Source organism: Crinia signifera, chromosome 4, assembly GCF_055691185.1.
Source record: "Crinia signifera chromosome 4, ASM5569118v1, whole genome shotgun sequence".
In the NCBI taxonomy this organism is placed as follows: Eukaryota; Metazoa; Chordata; class Amphibia; order Anura; family Myobatrachidae; genus Crinia; species Crinia signifera.
In genome coordinates, this window is record NC_139220.1 from 8,156,179 (window position 1) to 8,176,079 (window position 19,901).

At 51.5% G+C, this 19,901-nt stretch overlaps 1 protein-coding gene across 1 annotated transcript in view; it reads left to right on the top strand.

The window, feature by feature from the left end:
- The window catches only part of LOC146072203 (uncharacterized), a 51,208-nt gene that overhangs the window by 29,989 nt on the left and 1,318 nt on the right, over window positions 1-19,901 (top strand). Inside the window, exon 3 of the mRNA XM_083179532.1 lies at window positions 19,592-19,864. Coding sequence (XP_083035658.1) covers window positions 19,592-19,864 — 273 coding nt within the window. The remainder of the gene's footprint in view (window positions 1-19,591; window positions 19,865-19,901) is intronic.

Here is a 19,901-nt window from a genome sequence, read left to right on the forward strand (position 1 = left end):
TATGCCACACTAATTAAGCCTAAATTGACGTGTGGCAAACCGTGAATTTTGACACAGGGACAGAGATGGCAGGTGACAGAGAGGGCTGGGTGACACAGGGGCAGAGACAGCGGGAAGACGCAGGGACAGAGGCGGCTGGGTGATGCAGGGACAAGGGCAGGGGGAGACACAGGGACAGAGATGGCGGGGAGATGCAGGGACTAAGGCAGATGGGTGATGCAGGGACAAGGGCAGTCGGGGACAGGGACAGAGGCGGCGGGGCAATGCAGGGACAAGGGCAGGGAGAGATGCAGGGACAGAGGTGGAGGGATGACGCAGGGACAGAGGCAGAGGGGTGACACAGGGACAGAGATGGCGGGGAGATGCAGGGTCAGAGGCAGCAGGGAGATGCAGAGACAGAGGAGTCAGGGCAGCGCAGGGATAAGGGCGGGGGAGACGCAGGGACAGAGATGGCAGGGAGATGCAGGGACTAAGGCGGATGGGCGACGCAGGGACAGAGACTGCGGGGTGATGCAGGGACAAGGGCAGGGGGGGGGGACAGGGACAGTGGCGGCGGGGCAACGCAGGGACAAGGGCAGGGGGAGATGCAGGGACAGAGGTGGAGGGATGACGCAGGGACAGAGGCAGAGGGGTGATGCAGGGACAAGGGCAGGGGGGGACAGGGAGAGGCGGCGGGGCAACGCAGGGACAAGGGCAGGGAGAGATGCAGGGACAGAGGTGGAGGGATGACGCAGGGACAGAAGGGGAGGGGTGATGCAGGGACAGAGGCGGAGGGTGACACAGGGACAGAGGCGCGATGCAGGGACAGAGGCGCACTATAGTATATGTACTGTGCAAACCTACCTGGTGTGCAGGGGGTTCAGTGGTTCTCCAGCGGTGGTAGGGCTCTGGCAGCAACGGGGATAGTAGCCACGCGGCAGGTGTCCGGCGGCAGTGGGAAGAGAGCTGCACAGCAGGGATCTGGTGACAGAGATAGGAGCCAGGCAGGGGGCACTGTATTTCAATCATTCGCGATTACGAACGATTTGCGGTTAAAATCGGCTGATCGGCCCAAACATCACTGTAGTGTATGGGCACCTTAAGTCCTGTTGGTTGGCTATGCTATGGTCCTGTCCTGTGTCCTATCATAAGGACCTCTGTATGTCACAGCCAACTGGCATCATCCACTCCTGGAGATCAGCTAGATGCCATTTGGGGTTGTTAGTGGGTTCTTCTCAGTACACCGAGCACTGGACAGGTACAGTTGTTGTTGCTCTGCAGAGCAGCAGTAGACAAGACCATGATGTATAAATATGGGGCCCATTTAACCAACAATATTTGTCGGTGTTTTCGGGTGCTAGCTGCAAATATTATGTATCCCTAGAATGTAAGACAGAGGGATCACAGAAGGTATGTCCGATGCCTGCTGGGATTCCTCCACTGCAGCATCCCCATTAGGTGTCTATGGTGGATTTGATGCTGTCAGTTACCAATATCCGTCATTTGAAGCATTCCCGATATTGACCATCGCAGCCGATGTAGGTGTCTATGGGAATGCGATACTGCTAGATTTACCTATATTGGGAACGCAAAGCATTAAACCACTGAGTGCCTGATGCCTCTCACCACCTTGAACCCCATTACCTGTCTCCTCCCCTTCTTTCCCCTATTGTAACCTTCCCCTTGCACCTGAAATAACCAGTTGGAGTCGAGTAATTTTGGAGAATTAAATGGTCACAATTTATTAACTTGATTACAAATTTACTGTTACTTAATTTGGGTGGCAAAGATAGCACTGCGGTCCACCAGCCCTTATCAAAACTGAATCATGTAACCGCCTGGGGGGCCAGGATCCCCTTCTCGTAACTGACAACCTGTAACCGCGGGTGATCCCGTTTTGCCCCCCGACGCCAGGCCTGGCGCCCTACCTTTGCTGGCCCGCAGTACTTTCGCCAACGCTAGGTCCTAGAACTGTAGCCCGCCACCCTACCGTGACCCTGTCTCGCCCTGTACCCTAAACTATTCTGGTTTCCTGGCCCTGTTGTCTGCTGGTGTCCTAGTCCCCCGCTTACTCTCTGCCCATGCGTTTCTTGCTTGTTGCCGTGGTGACCCAGGTTGGGGGGGTGGGACCGGAAGGTTCGGTTATGAGATGCGCAGATGGGTGTTGTTCGTCCTTTGTTGATCGTATATACTTTTTGTAACTTGCCGATTGCCATCTGCCAATGTCTTTTATAGTTTTCTCCGAGCACCCTGCTTCGGATGCCGCAGTGGCTGCTCCAATTCTAAAAGAGTGCGTGCCATATTCCTTTTCTTTCCTGCCGCTTGCTACCACGCAGCGCTTGAACAATGTTCTGAACTGGTAAATGGTGAGTGGGGTTGTGTCTGCATGATCTAGGAATGATGTGCCCTCCCCCGTTCTGTGCGCCAAGAAATCTTTTACCCGGTTGACTGGGCATGTTGTTGGGTTGCTTCCTTCCTTCAGCATCACCCATTTTCCTTTCCCTTGCTGGTCCGTCTTGGACCTGTGAATCTTGCAGACCATCATTGTTTCGCTAATCAATACGTTGCTTGCTAACATGCCCGATGCCTTGCACCTATTTGACGCGGCCACCAGCTCGCTCACTCTAAAAGCCCTGTGAAAGGACATTGCAAAAGCCGCCCTCAGCAGCGCTGTTTCGTGTTCCCCCTTGCAAACTTCGCTCGCTGCCGTCATGAGCTGTTCTAACATGGGCTCCGTAATGGGCCATCTGGAGTCCGGTTCGGCTGGACTTCGCCTGCCCCATCCTTATGTCGGTTCTCCCTAACATCTTGGAGAAGAAGGCGATGCCTGCTAGTGCCACCCTTGCCTGCGCTCTGGATTTGCCGTCTTTATACATGTCCCTGTAGTTTCTCCATGTCACCGGCGCTAATGAATCCCTCACCATCTTGTTCACTCCATCTTCACAATCTGCCATAAGTGAGGAGGACAGGTTAGACCTTGCAGCTGAGCCTGTGGTGCCGCCTCCCTAAAGGCTTTGCATTTCCCCCTGGAGAGGGCATCGGCTATTGTGTTGTCTACCCCTGGCACGTGCTTGGCGCGAAAGTAAATGTTATGTTGCAGACATCTAAAAACAAGGTGCCTGATCAGGTTAATCGCTGGCGGGGAGGAGGCACTTTGCTTGTTTAGTGCATGCGATGGTCGCGATGGGCGCCGTTCGCGATGGGCGCCGTTCTAGGTAAAGAGTACCCCTTGTTTTTATGCTTCGTGTTGTACGTCCAACATATTGTAGTTTGCAAGAACATTCTAAAACGTAAATACAATAAATTGTATCACAGTTCATGAACTGCTTTATGGAAAAAGATCTTTTATTATGAGATGAAATTAATACACTCATCTTATTCTAAATATATTTACAGGTTAGGCAGATGTTTTTGTTACATTTAAAGCATCCACTTGGTTTTGGTGGGAGCCAAGTGGATTGTATTTCTGTTTTTAGCGATGGCAGTAAGCTTGGTGAAATCAAGTCTTTAATATTTCTATTCCTCCTAAATGTGATTTTTGGTTTGTTAAGATGACCTTGAAGAATTTTATCATGATAAAGAATTTCAAAATTGTTAAGTATAATCCTTCTTATTTGGTTAGATTTTGTATTGAATTTAGATACAAAATTAATTGTATTTTCTTTGACTGAAGTATCTCCTATGGATGGTTTTTTGATCTCAATAGACTATTTCTTTGTATTTTTTCAACGGTATTTGCAGCTTCTGTCAAAATTATATCTGGGTAACCACGTCTTCTAAAATGGTCTATCATAGATTGTGATTGAGATTTGTAGTCTGTGTCTAGCGCACAGTTCCTACGTAATCTCAATAATTGATTTTTTGGTATGTTCTTAATCCATGGTTTCTAATGACCACTATCGAAATGCAGGTAATTATTTGTACCTACCGGTTTTTGATAATTTGAAGATATTAGTAAGTCGTTCTGAATGGAGAATGCAATATCCAGGAAGTTAACAGTGGTATAACTAAAAGTGAGAGTGAATGTGAGATTGAAAGTGTTAGTGTTGAGGAAATTAACAAAATCCAGAGCTAATTCATGACCGCCTCTACATATGATGAAGAGGTCGTCAATGAAACGGCCATAGAGGACCAGATTCTCTCTATATGGACCGCCCCATATGAGTTGTTCTTCTAGGCGGCCCATATAGAGGTTTGCAAAGCTAGGTGCAAATCTGGTCCCCATGGCCGTTCCAAGTCGCTGTAAAAAGTGGGTGTCTTCAAAAAGAAAATAATTTTGAGTGAGTATAAAAAATATGGAATCCAAAATAAAGTGTTTTTTTTTGTAGGAGAAATATTTTCATCTGAATCTAAATAGTAATTGCTGGCTTCTAAGCCTTTGTCATGTGGGATATTTGTGTATAGTGCTTGGACATCGAGGGTGAGGAAACCCCACCCCTCTGTCCAAGATAAATCCAATGTCTTGTTCAAAATATGTGTAGTGTCTTTAATATGTGAGGGAAGTGAAGTGACAAATTTCTGAAGATGTGAATCAACAAAATGTGACAAATTGGAAGTAAGAGAACCAACACCAGAAATAATAGGTCTCCCAGGGTTCCACTCCATCCAAGATACAACACTTCTCTGTGTCCATGGTCCGCCACTCGCCCACTACTATGACCGCTGTACATGGCCCGCCGCCCGCACACTGCGTATCCTCCTGCTGGACTCTTGCACTGTCCTGTGTGCAGGGGCGCCAGTGAGCAGACACAGATACTGCTGTCTGTCTCCGGGTGAGCAGCCGCGGCGGCATTAGTTTAGATAAAGTCCTGAATGAGCAGGGCAGGGTACACTTGCTATGCTGTGCCCCACAGACCATGGCTCCTCCAAACGACCACAGTGGCTGGCACGGTGTAGTTACACCACTGGTGGGGTCCCTCCTCCTTAGCCAAATCAGCCTCCGACTCACTGAGCAGGTTCTAGTTCTAAAAATGTGGGGGACAAAAAGCATAGGGGTCCCCCATATTTCTGAAACCAGCCCTGGGCTCCAACAAATCCCCAAATCTATTTTTTATATGCATCAGGTGTCTGCCGCCCTGCAACACCGGGGACAGCACCCGACTTCAGCTCTGGACGTTGGACTCCTTTTTAAGGGGGGTTCTGACTTCCCCACTGACCCCGTCCAGGGTTGTCCAGCCACGGTGTTCATGGTACAGCCAGGGGAACTTGTTTAAAGTGTTCCCAGCTGTGGCATGACCCTGCTGACTGTTGGAGCTGGGTGTTGGTTCCAAAATACTTGGGACACCCAGTTTTTTGTCCCCAATATTTTTGGAACCAGGACCGGTCCACGAGCCCGGGGCTGTTTTCAGATATACAGGGGACCCCTACACTGTTTGTCCCCATATTGTTTGAACCAGGCACCAGCTCCATGAGTCCAGGGCTGGTTTGGCTCAGGAGGGGGAACATACGCCTTTTATTTTTTAAATTATGACACAAAAAAAATCGCACATCTCCATGAGCGCTTGAAATCGCATGCAAATTCAATTTCTACCCCTGAAACCGCATTGTATTACATTTGCATTTTCGGGGGGAAAAAACACAATTAATTAAACATGCGTTTTTTTTTTTTTAATTATTGAGATCATTCAGTACGGCATGACATCAAACCCACTTGGAGAGACACATGCACTACACATCACAGATCTCTTTTTTTATTAGAAAAGAAAATTGAACAATTAAACTTTAAACTGTAAATGACACAAATTGAGTATCTCCAATAACCGCTACACTTTTATGCGCAGGAAAAATGTGAAAATAACAATGCAGAATGGAAAAAAAAAAATAACTCACCCAAATCTAATTCTCTCTGCACATTTTACATCTGCCCCCCTGCAGTGCACATGGTTTTGTCCATCTAAGAAGGATTTTGTCAGAACGAGTGAACTAGAATAAGCATACCTCCCAACAGTCCCGATTTTATCGGGACAGTCCCGATTGTCAGGGGCTATCCCGCTGTCCCACCCGCGGGCGGCAGTGTCCCGCGGTGTGGGGGGGCTGTTGGGAGTCCCCCCTGTCAGCTGCTAAGCAGCGGGGAATAAACGCTGCGCGCATGCGCACAGCGTCTATTCCCGCAGCCAGGGGGCTGGGGGCATGGCTAGAGGCTCACAGAGCCTCTGGGTCATGCCCCCATAGCGGCAAAATGGGGGCGTGGCCTCGCGAAGGAGCCGCGAGTATAGGCCACGCCCCCAAATTAGGCCACGCCCGACTGATGAGCACCGCAAGTTGGGAGGTATGGAATAACGCCCTTAGTCTAAATGTTTTTTGAGTCCAGTCCAGTGTTGGACTCACCTGTACCCCAGCACAGATAAAGATCTGCAAAAATATAAATTAGAATGAAAGTAACAGGGAAATACATTCTTCCAGGAGCCTTAAAAGAAGAAGCTGGAAAATAAAGTACAGTAACAGGGCTTGTCCCTGTTCCTTTGTTTTCTAACTTCTTTCATCAGCCTCGGCCATTACACTGACACAAAAGTGGTGCAAATACTAGGGGTGCTAGGGTACAACATTTATCAAACTTGTTTGTGCTCCAACAGTGGACTGTGGGTCCAGCGTAGCAGCCGGGAAGCTGATCTGGCAGCGTGTACCACGAGCCATCTGCTCCATGCTCACTGGGTAGCTAAGCGGGCGCAGGGCTGGTCTGGCATTTTACATCATGACGCCGCGGAGATCGTGACAACGTGGGTCATGTGATGTCCGTCTGTCTGCCCGCTCGCTGTCCAGTGGTGTAGCTGGGTGCCACGGAGCAAGGGCATGTTTCACATCCCAGTATATACCCCCGCATGCACATCCCAGGTCACGCACCCCAGTATATACCCCCGCACACAAATCCCGGGTCAAGGGATATATACCCCAGCACGCACATCCCCAGTATATGCTCCTGCACGCACACCCTGGGTTGCCACATTACACACACCGCAGGGCAGTGGTCGAAGTGGAAATTTTGACGTGGGGGTATGGTGTAGTTATGTGCTTGCCGAAGGTGAAGGCGCACACGCTCTGAAAATGGGGGTGTGGCCTCTAGTGTAGTGTACCACCCCTTATACACATTATGCAACACATCAGTAGACCCCCTTATACTTGCCCATTAGACATTATGCCACATGGAATGAGCCAAAATGTACATTATGCCTACCCGGATTGAGCCAAAATTTAGGTTATGCCACACTGATTGAGCCAAAATTCACATTATGCCACACGGAATAATGCAAAATTTACATTACGCCACCCGGAATAAGACATTTACATAATGCCACCCAGACTGAGCTAATATTTACGTTATGACCAGTGGTGGAAGTAGAAAAAATGTCTTAGTGCTATTGTGCCGCACGAGCTGAAAATGGGCGTGGTCAGGGGCATGGTCATATGACACGGGGGAGTGGCTACATGACAAAAGTTTAAAACACAATAACATTTCTGTTTGGGCTTGTGCACATTTATGCCCCCACAGTGGCATATATCATTTACCCCCACAGTGCCACAAATATATGCCCCCAGTGCTAAGTATGCCCCCAGTGCCAGATATGCCCCCACAGTGCCACACATATGCCCCCAGTGCCAGATATACCCCCACAGTGCCACACATATGCCCACACAATGCCAGCCATATGCCCCTCACAGTGCCAGCCATATGCCCCCACAGTGCCAGCCATATGCCCCCACAGTACCAGCCATATGCCCCCCACAGTGCCAGGTATGGCCCCCACAGTGCCAGGCAGTACCAGATATGCCCCCACAGTGCCAAATATGCCCCCACAGTGCTAGGTATGCCCACACAGTGCCAGACATATGCCCCCACAGTGCCACAGATATGCCCCCACAGTGCCACACATATGCCCCCCACAGTGCCACACATATGCCCCCCATAGTGCCAGATATGCCCCCCACAGTGCTAGATATGACCCCCACAGTGCCAGCAGCAGCACAGCACAACTCACCGTTATCTCCTGCTGCAGCCTGGTCTCATTTTTGGGGAGTTGAGTTGCGCACTCGTGCAAAGATCAGTTGTCACAAACAATCCCTATTCGAAAAGAACTGTCGCCTCAGTTAGGTTTAAATGTTTGGAGATGCTTTGCGATAAGGTAGAGAGGGGTAAAGTGTCCTTAAAACGCTAAGCTGGTATTTATTGTGTGTGACACAAATTGTTTCTAACATGAAATTCCTATTTGCTGATACCAATGTGTTAAAGTGGGGAGAGATGCAGTATCCTAAAATTAATAAACTGTAATCAATTGTCTCCCAACCATGCAAAGTATATCACTGGTTATGGCATATGTGGGTGCATACAGAATGAAATGCATAGAGGTGAGAATATGCGCACATAAACATTTATTGTACACACTACAATGGCTTATGCATATACATGCAATGCTTGCAGTGTAGGGGGGGTGGGGTTACTGACATGGTGACCGCAGAGTATGGGATACAGATGGATATGTGCACGGGGGAGGGGGGGATTTGGGGTTCGCACTCAGTACCGTTGGTGGTGACTGTGGGGAGCTTGGTTGTCTGGGCAAAAGTCATGGGCTGGAAGGGAAAATGTTAAAAGGTACAGGCTGGTGGTGCGGGGGGGGGTTGGCGTCCCGTCCCCTCCGCAGTGCACCTCTGACCTGTTTGCTGGGCGGTGATCCTCCAGTCATTGCTGTAATGTTGCTGCTAGTGGCCTGGTCCTTTTTCAGCCGGGACTTGGTCGGTGTGGCGTCCGATTCCAAGACCGATCCACAGTGCTGGTGGTGCGCTACTTCCGGGTGTGCAGGATCGCGAGACCCTGCCGCCCGGTGCCACGCCCTCCGCTGGTTCTGTGGGATCCGTGGGCCTGGTCTCGCCTGGTCTCTCTCGCTCCAGCCGCACTGCCTCCCAACCGACACCACCACCGCTGCTGAGGGAGGGGAGAGATGCACTCCCCACCCCTCCATAAGGAATCTGCTGTGGCGGGGGACAGTAGACCTGTACAGGCCATGCCCCCCACCACTTCCGTATGCGCGCATGCGCAGAATGTTCCGGGGGGGGGGGTAATTTGTTATGGCGGTATGGGGTACCGGCACACTATGTTTTAGTGGTACGCCATACCACCCCGTACCGCCTCACTTACAGCACTGGTTATGCCACACAGATTGAGCAAAATTCATGTTATGCCCCATGGATTGATCCATAAATCACGTTGTGTCACACAGATTGAGCTAAAATTCACATTATACCACCCGGAATAAGACATTTACATTATGCCACCCGGAATAACACAAAATTGACATTATGCCACCCAGATTTAGCAAATATTTACGTTATGCCACATGGATTGAGCCAAAATTCATGTTATGTCACATGGATTAAGATAAAATTCACATTATGCCACCTGTGTTGAGTTAAAAATTTACATTATGCCACACTAATTAAGCCAAAATTGACGTGTGGCAAACCGTGAATTTTGACACAGGGACAGAGATGGCAGGTGACAGAGAGGGCTGGGTGACACAGGGGCAGAGACAGCGGGAAGACGCAGGGACAGAGGCGGCTGGGTGATGCAGGGACAAGGGCAGGGGGAGACACAGGGACAGAGATGGCGGGGAGATGCAGGGACTAAGGCAGATGGGTGATGCAGGGACAAGGGCAGTCGGGGACAGGGACAGAGGCGGCGGGGCAATGCAGGGACAAGGGCAGGGAGAGATGCAGGGACAGAGGTGGAGGGATGACGCAGGGACAGAGGCAGAGGGGTGACACAGGGACAGAGATGGCGGGGAGATGCAGGGTCAGAGGCAGCAGGGAGATGCAGAGACAGAGGAGTCAGGGCAGCGCAGGGATAAGGGCGGGGGAGACGCAGGGACAGAGATGGCAGGGAGATGCAGGGACTAAGGCGGATGGGCGACGCAGGGACAGAGACTGCGGGGTGATGCAGGGACAAGGGCAGGGGGGGGGGACAGGGACAGTGGCGGCGGGGCAACGCAGGGACAAGGGCAGGGGGAGATGCAGGGACAGAGGTGGAGGGATGACGCAGGGACAGAGGCAGAGGGGTGATGCAGGGACAAGGGCAGGGGGGGACAGGGAGAGGCGGCGGGGCAACGCAGGGACAAGGGCAGGGAGAGATGCAGGGACAGAGGTGGAGGGATGACGCAGGGACAGAGGGGGAGGGGTGATGCAGGGACAGAGGCGGAGGGTGACACAGGGACAGAGGCGCGATGCAGGGACAGAGGCACACTATAGTATATGTACTGTGCAAACCTACCTGGTGTGCAGGGGGTTCAGTGGTTCTCCAGCGGTGGTAGGGCTCTGGCAGCAACGGGGATAGTAGCCACGCGGCAGGTGTCCGGTGGCAGTGGGAAGAGAGCTGCACAGCAGGGATCTGGTGACAGAGATAGGAGCCAGGCAGGGGGCACTGTATTTCAATCATTCGCGATTGCGAACGATTTGCGGTTAAAATCGGCTGATCGGCCCAAACATCACTGTAGTGTATGGGCACCTTAAGTCCTGTTGGTTGGCTATGCTATGGTCCTGTCCTGTGTCCTATCATAAGGACCTCTGTATGTCACAGCCAACTGGCATCATCCACTCCTGGAGATCAGCTAGATGCCATTTGGGGTTGTTAGTGGGTTCTTCTCAGTACACCGAGCACTGGACAGGTACAGTTGTTGTTGCTCTGCAGAGCAGCAGTAGACAAGACCATGATGTATAAATATGGGGCCCATTTAACCAACAATATTTGTCGGTGTTTTCGGGTGCTAGCTGCAAATATTATGTATCCCTAGAATGTAAGACAGAGGGATCACAGAAGGTATGTCCGATGCCTGCTGGGATTCCTCCACTGCAGCATCCCCATTAGGTGTCTATGGTGGATTTGATGCTGTCAGTTACCAATATCCGTCATTTGAAGCATTCCCGATATTGACCATCGCAGCCGATGTAGGTGTCTATGGGAATGCGATACTGCTAGATTTACCTATATTGGGAACGCAAAGCATTAAACCACTGAGTGCCTGATGCCTCTCACCACCTTGAACCCCATTACCTGTCTCCTCCCCTTCTTTCCCCTATTGTAACCTTCCCCTTGCACCTGAAATAACCAGTTGGAGTCGAGTAATTTTGGAGAATTAAATGGTCACAATTTATTAACTTGATTACAAATTTACTGTTACTTAATTTGGGTGGCAAAGATAGCACTGCGGTCCACCAGCCCTTATCAAAACTGAATCATGTAACCGCCTGGGGGGCCAGGATCCCCTTCTCGTAACTGACAACCTGTAACCGCGGGTGATCCCGTTTTGCCCCCCGACGCCAGGCCTGGCGCCCTACCTTTGCTGGCCCACAGTACTTTCGCCAACGCTAGGTCCTAGACTGTAGCCCGCCACCCTACCGTGACCCTGTCTCGCCCTGTACCCTAAACTATTCTGGTTTCCTGGCCCTGTTGTCTGCTGGTGTCCTAGTCCCCCGCTTACTCTCTGCCCATGCGTTTCTTGCTTGTTGCCGTGGTGACCCAGGTTGGGGGGGTGGGACCGGAAGGTTCGGTTATGAGATGCACAGATGGGTGTTGTTCGTCCTTTGTTGATCGTATATACTTTTTGTAACTTGCCGATTGCCATCTGCCAATGTCTTTTATAGTTTTCTCCGAGCACCCTGCTTCGGATGCCGCAGTGGCTGCTCCAATTCTAAAAGAGTGCGTGCCATATTCCTTTTCTTTCCTGCCGCTTGCTACCACGCAGCGCTTGAACAATGTTCTGAACTGGTAAATGGTGAGTGGGGTTGTGTCTGCATGATCTAGGAATGATGTGCCCTCCCCCGTTCTGTGCGCCAAGAAATCTTTTACCCGGTTGACTGGGCATGTTGTTGGGTTGCTTCCTTCCTTCAGCATCACCCATTTTCCTTTCCCTTGCTGGTCCGTCTTGGACCTGTGAATCTTGCAGACCATCATTGTTTCGCTAATCAATACGTTGCTTGCTAACATGCCCGATGCCTTGCACCTATTTGACGCGGCCACCAGCTCGCTCACTCTAAAAGCCCTGTGAAAGGACATTGCAAAAGCCGCCCTCAGCAGCGCTGTTTCGTGTTCCCCCTTGCAAACTTCGCTCGCTGCCGTCATGAGCTGTTCTAACATGGGCTCCGTAATGGGCCATCTGGAGTCCGGTTCGGCTGGACTTCGCCTGCCCCATCCTTATGTCGGTTCTCCCTGACATCTTGGAGAAGAAGGCGATGCCTGCTAGTGCCACCCTTGCCTGCGCTCTGGATTTGCCGTCTTTATACATGTCCCTGTAGTTTCTCCATGTCACCGGCGCTAATGAATCCCTCACCATCTTGTTCACTCCATCTTCACAATCTGCCATAAGTGAGGAGGACAGGTTAGACCTTGCAGCTGAGCCTGTGGTGCCGCCTCCCTAAAGGCTTTGCATTTCCCCCTGGAGAGGGCATCGGCTATTGTGTTGTCTACCCCTGGCACGTGCTTGGCGCGAAAGTAAATGTTATGTTGCAGACATCTCAAAACAAGGTGCCTGATCAGGTTAATCGCTGGCGGGGAGGAGGCACTTTGCTTGTTGACTGCCTGCACCACCTGAGGTTGTCACACAAGAAATTTAGGTACTTGTTTCCTAGAACGGCGCCCACGATATTGATCTTAGGCATCGCAGGGGAAAAAATCGCGTTGGTCGCATCGCATGCGGCCAAAAAATCGCATGCGATGCGACCGACGCGATTCCCGCGATTTTACATAGGAAACAATGTTAAATGGCCCAAATACCCACCCTGAAGTGTGAAATGGCCCCCCCAATTGTTAACGCCACCGCACAATCAACGTCACAATCAACGTCAACCCGAAGCGTGGCGAACGCAGCGAGCCCGCGAGGGGCGGTGGTACGCGTCCTCCGACCTTTTCATACCCCCACTATCCACGCGGATACCTTCACAGCTATACGCGTCCCCTCGCGGGCTTCACAGGTATCCGCGTCCGCTCGCCACGCTTTGGGCTCAGTGGCTCGCTGCGATCGCCACACTTTCTATTCTCAACTCCACGCCAACGTGGATAGTGGGGGGTATGAAAAGGTCGGAGGACGCGTACCGCCGCCGCTCGCCACGCTTTGGGTTGACGTTGATGGTGGGGTGGCATTAATAATTGGGGGGGCCATTTCACACTTCAGGGTGGCTATTTGGGGTCTGTGGGCAATTTAACATTGTTCCCTATGTAAAATCGGGTCAATTGGGCCATTTAACATTGTTCCCTATATAAAATCGGTAATCGCGTCGGTCGCATCGCATTCGATTTTTTTGGCCGCATGCCATGCGACTGACGCGATTTACATTTGACCATGCATTTCTATGTAAAATCGCGGGCATCGCATGCCATTATAATGGCATGCGATGCCCGCGATGGGCGCCGTTCTAGGAAACAAGTACCAAAAGTTATCTCCCTGTTGGCTAACCTGCTGCCCCACAATTCCACTGCTACTATTATTGGGAACAGCTCTAATAGCAGCAAGTTCTTTGTCAGCCCCTCCTCAGCCCAGCTCTGGGGCCACAGCTCCGCACACCATTTTCCCTCTAGGTAAGCTCCGAAGCCCCATGACCCCGCTGCGTCCCTGTATAGTTGCAGCTTCTTGTTGGGCACTGGTGGTGCTGGCCAGTTCCTTACTCCATTGAATTTCTGCAAGAAGGTTTCCCACATGAGCATGTCTTCTCTAATTTCCGCCGTTAACGTAACCAAGTGATGCACCTTTTTCACCCCCGCTGTGGCCCTTTCCAGTTTGCGGCAGAAGATTCTGCCCATAGGGATCACTCTGCACGCAAAGTTTAGTGACCCCAGCATTGATTGGAGCTGTTTTAGTGTCAATTTCTTTGGCCTTGCTTGCTCGCTAATCTGCCCCAGGAGGTTGGACACCTTGTCCTCTGGTAACCTGCACAGCTTGTCTGAGGTGTCTATTTCTATACCTAGGTATGATAGCCTTGTTGTTGGTCCTTCCGTTTTCTCAGTTGCTATGGGTACCCCGAATGTGTGAAATAGTGCCTGGGTGGATTTGAGCAGCTGCTCGCATCTATCGGTATTAGCCTGGCCGACCAGTAGAAAGTCGTCCAAGTAGTATGCCATAGTCCTACTGCCTGTTCCGGCTTCCACACACCAGTGCAGGAACGTACTGAATTTTTCAAAGAAAGCGCATGAAATGGCGCAGCCCATTGGTAAGCATAAGTCAATGAAATAACTGCCTTCAAATTTGAGGCCCATGAATTTTTGACTCTGGGGATGTAGCGGAAGGAGCCGGAATGCCGATTCAATGTCTATCTTCCCCATGAGGGCCCCCTCCCCGCAGCTGCGCACTATTTTGAGCGCGTCCTCAAAAGATTGGTAAGCCACGCTGCACTGCTGTTTTTCTATAGCGTTGTTTACCAACCCTCCTGCGGGGTATGACATGTGCTGTATTAGCCTGAATTTTTGGTACTACCCCCAAGGGGGCCACTACTAGCTGCTGTAAAGGAGGTTCCTGGAAGGGGCCTGCTATGCGACCCGCTTCTATTTCTTTTAGCAATTTTTCTCTTACTATGTGGGGGAATTCTGTGACTGATTTTAAATTACGTGGTAATACTGCTCCTCTGACTGGTCCTTCAATGTATAACTTAAAACCATCTCTGAACCCCTTTTCTAGAAAGTCTGCATCTTCCTTGTTGTGGTACCATCCTAGCCATTTTTGCATGTTTTTTAGTTGTATCGGAGTCGCTGCCTTACTTATTGCGTCGTTCCCCTTCCTTTTTGGGCACGGTGAGACCTCCTGCTTTCTTGTAGCACTCCTTTGCTGGGTGCCCTTTGCCGCAGTGTGAGCATGTGTGCCTGAATTTGCATTACTGGCCCCTGGTGCAGTATGCGCTGTTGTATGCGAAGCATTTTCCTCCCGATTTTTCCTGTAAACTAGGCCTCCCCGCCCGACTCCCCCAATCGCTGGGCGGCACTTCTTCCTTGGGCTGTGTAACCACCAGCCATATTTCCACATCCTTTGCCCCCAATGTTAGCACTTTCCTCCCTCTGTGATTTCTATGGAAGGCTTCGTCGTACTCCCTCCAGGTGTTTACTTTACTGTTCTCCACCATGTCATGTATCATATTCATGTATTTTAACACATTTATGTTTTCCCCGGTCTGGTTTTAAGGTAACATGCTGCAAATTTGTACATCCCGCTTAACCTTCTGTTATATGTTCTATATGCTGCCTCCGCCCCTGGGCCTTTGGTAGCTGCCAGCTCGCTTGCCTTCCTGGTCTCCTATGTCATGGCGAAGATGTCCACGTATTTGCCAGTTTTTATATATTTTACTACTGCACTGCGAACCCCCGTGTCGATTGTGGTGGATGCGCATGACCCCTGTGCATCTAATTCCTTGCTCTTCCTCCTCTTCTCCCGTCCCTTACGGCTGCCCGTTTTCCCATTCCTGATCTGCCTGACAATTCTTAGGAGTTTGGCCTGGCTTTGGTTAGATGTGTTTGCATCGCTATCATTGTCCCCTGAATCAGAGTCGGAGTCCGAAGACCCTGCATTTGACTCACCATTACTCCCACTTGTATTTCCATCTTTGTGACGTGTTTGGGACTCTTCTCCTCTTTGCTGTATTATTGCTCCCATGTTCTCTCGGGCACTCTTTTGCCCCTCTGCGGGGGGAACGTTGCCATATGATGTCCCTTGATCGCCTGCCGGTGTCTGCAGGGTGTTGGTCACTGTGGTATTGCTGTCTGTTGATTTGCTTGTCTGTCCTGTGGCCAGATGCCCCTGCGCCCCCCCTTGGTTGTAGTCCTGTGGCTTGTCCTTGTTCTCCTTGTGGCAGGCGATCCGTGGTCATATTGTTCCTCTGAAGTGGGTACGCGCTGGGTGGCACTACTTGCTGTGCACAATGCTGCTGCTGGGCAAGTGATGGATGTGCTGACTGGTAATTTTGCCATGGCTGAGGGTAATACCACCGCCCTGGGTATATGTAGTGGGGCTGATGTTGATATGGGTAGCGTGGCTCAGAATGGGTTGGAACTGGGTAATGGTCCCTGGTAGTTGGCCGCCTGATACTGCGGGCCTGGGTGCTGCGAAAAGTGTCCGTACCCTTGCTGCCCATAATTGGGGAATCCTGGCTGGGGAGGGTAATTTGCTGCCGGTGCGGGGTATGGGAGGTTCCCCTGTGGGCATGGTGGGTGAGTGGGAGGGGGCCATACGTTTGCAGAACTGTGCCCTAAAGCTTTGATGGGTTGCTGCATGGGTAACGCCGGCATGGGCCATGTGTTGGGGTTGTGCCCATGTGCAATGGGAGCAGTCTGTGTTTGGGGGGCCCGCCCTTGACACTCGTAAGGAGTGGGTAAGGTTTGCTGTAGGGGCTCAGGATGCCCCAGCCCTAGGTGGCTGGGTGTGTTGGTAATGGGCTGTCGATATGTGGTTGCCATTGCCATGGATTCTCCTGGAGCCAAGACTGGCTGCAAAGTGCTTTGTGGGGCCTGTTGTTGGGGGTTGCCTAGCACCGGGTTGTTATTGATGTAAGGGGCGGGTTGATGGGCTGGTGTGTTGTAACCTCCCCCACTCCCTCCTGCCTGCACTGTGTGCAGATATTGCTGAATCTGGGGATAAGGTGTTAGTTGCTGCAGCTGGGTATATTGCTGCTGTCTCACATTGGGTTGGCTGCTGGGGGGGGGGGTTGGGTCCCAGTGAGTAAAAAGCTCTGGGGACCGCTGGCTAGGGGTGGGTAAAGCTTCCCGGGGGGGGGTAATCTGCGTGTGGGTCCCTAGTGTGCTGGGCTGGGGACGGGAGCTGGCGCTGTTGATTGCCAACCTCTCCCTCTGCCCAAGGTAATTGCGGGGTTTTGTACTGAAGCCCCCACTGATGGAGGAGTTCTGGCTGGCCGCCAGCGGGGGAGCTGTGGGGGACGTTAGGCCTCCCTGCTTGATTGCTATACTGCCGGAGCTCCGGCTGCTGCAGGGGTTTAGAGGGAGCGCTGTGGGACACGGAGGCTGTGTCCCGCTGTTGAAGCTCCGGCCGATGCAGGGGCTCAGTGCGGGCGCTCGGGGGGGGGTGGCGCCCGGGCTGGGGGGCCCCTCGGATCTTGTAACTCCGGCTGACTAAGGGGCTTGTGGAGGGGATGGCGGATGTATACTGTTGCCAGAGCTCCGGATGCTCAATGAGCTCTGGCTCCTTTTCCAGCGGGGTGATGGGAGGGGGGGCTTGATCCTGGGCTCGGCGGTAATTGTCAGTGGGGGAGCTGTGCGGAGCGGCAGCTTGCTCCTGACCGCTGCTGCTGGGTGTCGGGTAGAGCAGGGACGGGCTGGTAATTACCGGGCCTTGTGATGCTGCTTCTCCCCACCGCCGCTGGTCGCCGTCTTCCATTTCCCCGCCTCTCCTTCTCTTCGCCTCTTCTCTGCTGGCTTCTCTGGGTGCTTCGTCCTGTCCCAGTCCTGCCGCCGACCTCCGGGCTCCTGCTGCTGGCCTCTTCACCCTCTGCTGCTCTGCAGGTAAGCAGAATCTTGCTGGGGCTTCCCTGGATCTCTTAGGCCGGTCCATTGTAGTAATAGTATTTTGCCCAAACGACGCTGCTGCTTGATGATCCTTGCTGCTATCACTTATGAGTGTGGTGACCCCTGTCCTCCCCCCTCCTTAAGTATGGCCTATACCCTGGGGGGGGGGCACTTTCCTATTGTATTTTTCCTATCTCTCTCTTGACCTAATCTGGCCCCTTCCCCCCCTGCAGCACCTATGTCTCTATTTTGTGGGGCACAGGCTAAGTTTTTATCCTCATTCGCTGCTATTTGCAGCTCATTCTCCTTTCTGATATTGACCACTACAGCCTATAGGCTTTCAGAGCCAGATGGGCAGAAGGAGACCAGCTGGCAGTGGAATGCGGCAACATATGGGCCAGTTGGTCCTGCCCAGGTTAAAAATCCCTGGTGAGAGCTGTTTCTACAGCAGCACACCTGGGAAAGACCCGCTAAAAACCCTGCTTGTGACTATGGTTAAAATCCCGGGTCACTTTACCCTGGATTTTTAAATGCAACTGTTTCCCATGACAAAAATCCAGTGTAGGTGTGTGTCAGGGAAAAACTAGTATTCCATTAACTGTGCGTGTAGCCATAATCTAAATGATAAGCTCAGCCGCGCCCTGGGTGCAGAATTAGACCTTACTGATAACTGAATATCAGATACTGTCACGTTCATTTCGTGGGGCGTTAGGGTCACGTTGCTCTCATTGAGGCTGCCAGTCTGTGTGAGGATGCTCAGTGACCCGCCCCATGAACCGACGGATCACTGAGCATCCTGTCACAGACAGCTCCCTGTTCCACCTTGCGTTGCCCACCTCTCCCACCCGCAGCGGCTCCGGCAGCAAAGTGGAGGAGGGAGGACAGCTCTCATGCTGACCGAGAGCAGCAGCAGCAGGGGACGTTCCTGCACTTCCCTCACTGCGGTGCTAGCCCCTCCCCCCTCATCGTAACGTTTAGGAACACCTGAGCTCCCGAATAGACATGAATACCCGAGCGCACCTGAAGTGGCCTAACACCCGAGTCCCACAGATCTTTAGCTGCATCTTCTGATCTTCCATGCAGCAGGGAAGATCAGAAGATGCAGCTATACATCTGCAGGAGTGCGCACTGTATTTCGATCACTCGCGATTGCGCACAATTTGCGGTTAAAATCAGCTGATCGGCCCAAAAATCACTGTAGTGTATGGGCATCTTAAGTCCTGTTGGTTGGCTATGCTATGGTCCTCTCCTGTGTCCTATCATAAGGACCTCTGTATGTCACAGCCAACTGGCATCATCCACTCCTGGAGATCAGCTAGATGCTATTTGTGGTTGTTAGTGGGTTCTTCTCAGTACACCGAGCACTGGACAGGTACAGTTGTTGTTGCTCTGCAGAGCAGCAGTAGACAAGACAATGATGTATAAATATGGGGCCCATTTATCCACCAATATTTGTTGGTGTTTTCAGGTGCTAGCTGCAAATATTATGTATCCCTAGAATGTAAGACAGAGGGATCACAGCAGGTATGTCCGATGCCTGCTGGGATTCCTCCATTGCAGCATCCCCATTAGGTGTCTATGGTGGATTTGATGCTGCCAGATTTACCAATATCTGTAATTTGAAGCATTCCCAATATTGACCATCGCAGCCGCATCCCCCATAGGTGTCTATGGGAATGCGATACTGCTAGATTTACCGATATTGGGAACGCAAAGCATTTCTGATATTGACCACCACAGCCTATCGGCTTTCAGAGCCAGGTGGGCAGCGGGAGACCAGCTGGCAGTGGGATGCGGCTACGTATGGGCCAGTTGGCCCTGCCCAGGTTTGAAAATCCCTGGTGAGAGCTGTTTCCACTGCAGCTCACCCGTGAGAGACCCGCTAAAAACCCTGCTTGTGACTATGGTTAAAATCCCAGGTCACTTTACCCTGGATTTTTAACTGGATTTTTTGTAACTGTTTCCGATGACAACAATCCCGTGTAGGTGTGTGTCAGTGAAAAACTAGTAATCGAGTAACTATGCATGTAGCCATAATCTAAATGATAAGCTCAGCCGCACCCTGGGAGCAGAATTTGACCCTACTGATAGCTGAATATCAGATACTGTCACTGTCATTTCTCCCTCCTGCTGCAGCGATGGCGTTTGCTCATCTGAGACAGGAGCTGGTCTGTTCCATCTGCCTAAGCATTTATACAGATCCTGTAACCCTGAGATGTGGCCACAACTTCTGCCGGGTCTGTATTGGTCGTGAGCTGGATGCACATGAAGAGTCTGGAGATTACACCTGTCCTGAGTGCAGAAAGGAATATCGGAGGCGTCCTGTACTGGAGAAAAACTGGACACTCTGCAACATAGTAGAACGTATTCGCTCAACTCTCGAGGAGGGAACTGGGGTGTCCGGCAGTTACGAAGTTCACTCTCCAGGACATGATCTTAAACTGGG